At 33.0% G+C, this 2696-nt stretch overlaps 1 protein-coding gene across 1 annotated transcript; it reads right to left on the bottom strand.

The window, feature by feature from the left end:
• Positions 1–797: 797 nt before the first annotated feature.
• On the bottom strand, positions 798–1730 carry LOC127985559 (olfactory receptor 1L3-like). The gene is made up of 2 exons (XM_052587611.1): positions 1382–1730; positions 798–1252 (listed from the first exon to the last, which is right to left on the bottom strand). The coding sequence occupies exons 1-2, from the start codon at positions 1728–1730 to the stop codon at positions 798–800; spliced, it is 804 nt and encodes a 267-aa protein (XP_052443571.1).
• Positions 1731–2696: the final 966 nt, after the last annotated feature.

Here is a 2696-nt window from a genome sequence, read left to right as displayed (position 1 = left end):
TTCATTGTTGTATGTTTGTATTTATGTAGCACCATGGTCCTGCGAGGCATGATATTTCATTCCACTGTATGTCCTCACATGTAATGGAATGACAATTAAGCTTACAATATAATAAAAACTTGATTGACTTGACTAAATGATTAGTTATATTACATTTAGTAAGCAAGGATACATTTATGATTAATAAACTTCAGTATATGATAGAGAATTTTCTATGATAGTATGTCATCCAAATGAAAACATTCGGTAAAATGTCTGGGTAACTTTGTTGACAAGAATTTATATTTCTATTATGCCAAATAATTTTAATAATATATATATATATATATATATATATATATATATATATATATATATATATATATATATATATATATATATATATATATATATATTTTTTTTTTTTGCAGAAATATTGCTTAATACATCCACCTTATCCTATTTAGTAATTACAGCATACACTTGAAATAATAATAAAAAAAAGAATTAAATAAATAAAATCAACAGTAATCATTATTTATTTAGGCTACACAAATGCCACATTATGCCACATTATGTACACCAATACCATTAATTATGCAGACTGTTATCATATATTTATCTTGTCTATATTTGTATTTATGCATGTCTATACATAACATGCTTTGCCACATATGCTTAAACACACAAGGAATTCTTAGAAAGGAATTAAAATACATATTAAAGTGTAATTCATATTAAAAAAGTCATTCAAAGAAAATGTTCACATCATTACAGTTGTTTTCTTGTATAAATATATATAAATACATTGAAATCAGCTAGAATGAACTATTTCTGCATAATTTTAACATTCTTTGTCTTATTTCCTTGACCTGTAAACCATATATTATGGGGTTTACTCCTGGTGGTATAACATGGAACATTACACTCCCAAACTTCCTATTTTCAGCATACTCAGAGAAGCGATGAAGGAAAATTGGGACAAAACCAGAGATAAATAAGATTACATAAACAATCAAATGAGTGCTGCAAGTTTTAATGGCTTTGCTGTTGGTCGCTTTGTTTCTGCTTTTTAAACATACCATTGCTATTTTGAGATATGTCATTAACACCCACCCCAATGAAGAGGTAAGTAAAACCACAGTAAAAGTTAATCCATATACATTATTAATCACTGTATTTTCACAAGATAGTTTAAAAAGTGAAGCATTATCACAAAAGTGGTTTGAAATAAATGATTTGCAGTGAGACAGACGCACACTGAGGCCAATCAAAATTCCCACTGGCAATATTGCAGCAGCCCAAGCTCCTGTTGACAGTTTAACCGTCATTTTATTGGTCATTATAGTTGGGTATCGCAATGGATTGCATATGGCCACATATCTGTCAAAGGCCATAATCATTAGAATTGTGTGGGAAGTTGTTCCATACAAATGTACAAAAAAAGCTTGGAAAACACACTCCACGTATGTAATGTAGCGCTCAGAGGGGTCTGTTAATAAGTCCTTCAGCAAGCGTGGTATGAGGACAGTTGCTCCAATTACATCACTCACTGGCAAGTGACAGAAAAGAATGTGCATAGGCTGGTGTAATCTTTTTTCTGCTGAGATCTGAATCAAAATCCCAATGTTAGATACTATTATAAAGACATAAGCTATCAATAGAAAGATGAAGGTCAGCTGGCTGGTCTGATGTGTAATTTGCAGTCCCTCCACTAAAATAACTCTGTATCTGAATGTCAGGTTGTCCATTTGAAACCTAAACTAAACATAAAGTGGTTATATTAACAGCATAATAAAAGTCTTTATGTCTTTTACACTATCCTGCAGAACCCAAGACATACCATTTTTTTGTTCAGTTATGTGATAAGTTTGTGAAAGTCTGATAATATAAATATCTGTAATACCTACCAGAGTATTTACCAAGGAAGACAGTTGTGACAGATGCAGAGCTGTCCTACCACTTTTTATATAAATTATAATTGTAAAATTATTGCACCCTCTCCCACTCACTGTTGCATATTTTTACTCACAATATTCAAGAACATAACCTGCTTACTCTGAACAATGTTTAGTTTGTTTGCCCATTTTTATGTCTTTAACAACAACTGCACTCTTTCCGTCATACCCCAAGAGGAAAAATAATCTTAGACCTGTCTTTTCTGTGATTGGTTCACTTCTGACAAACTTTGTTTGCTGAGAACAAAGTTGGATCATTGCACTAAGAGACCCCTTGGGTATACTCTCTTTCCACCACCAACAGAAACCATGCCCGGTTTTAAACAACAAGGAAAAACTATTTTGTATTTTGTAGGTTTTCTACCAGAAAAACTATTTTAAAAGTGTTTTTATCTCAATATTTGAAAATTTACAGAAATTGTGATCACAGTTAAAATGTGATTTATATAGCAGCCCTATCTGAAGAGAACGTCTCGGTTACATATGGTGGCTGACGAAACACAACTTTGAGTGTAACTAAACAAGCCAATGCATGAGATTACTGCATCCAGCCAACACTGATCATGGTGTGAGTATAAGAGGCCGCAGTTGCACTGCAAGTGAGCTGTTGACCAAGCTGCTCAGCGGTGGTACAGCCACTGTTGGCGATGGGACATGAAGTCTCTGTTCCATCCTTCAGGGATCAAGGGTTACCATATGTAACTGAGACGTTTCCTTTCAGTCTTTCACTCTCAACGTGACATTGGATGACAGACAAAA

The sequence above is a fragment of the Carassius gibelio genome, chromosome B21, assembly GCF_023724105.1.
Source record: "Carassius gibelio isolate Cgi1373 ecotype wild population from Czech Republic chromosome B21, carGib1.2-hapl.c, whole genome shotgun sequence".
Lineage (NCBI taxonomy): Eukaryota > Metazoa > Chordata > Actinopteri > Cypriniformes > Cyprinidae > Carassius > Carassius gibelio.
The sequence above is the reverse complement of the archived record's forward strand: the minus strand, read 5'-3'. Positions and strand labels throughout refer to the sequence as shown.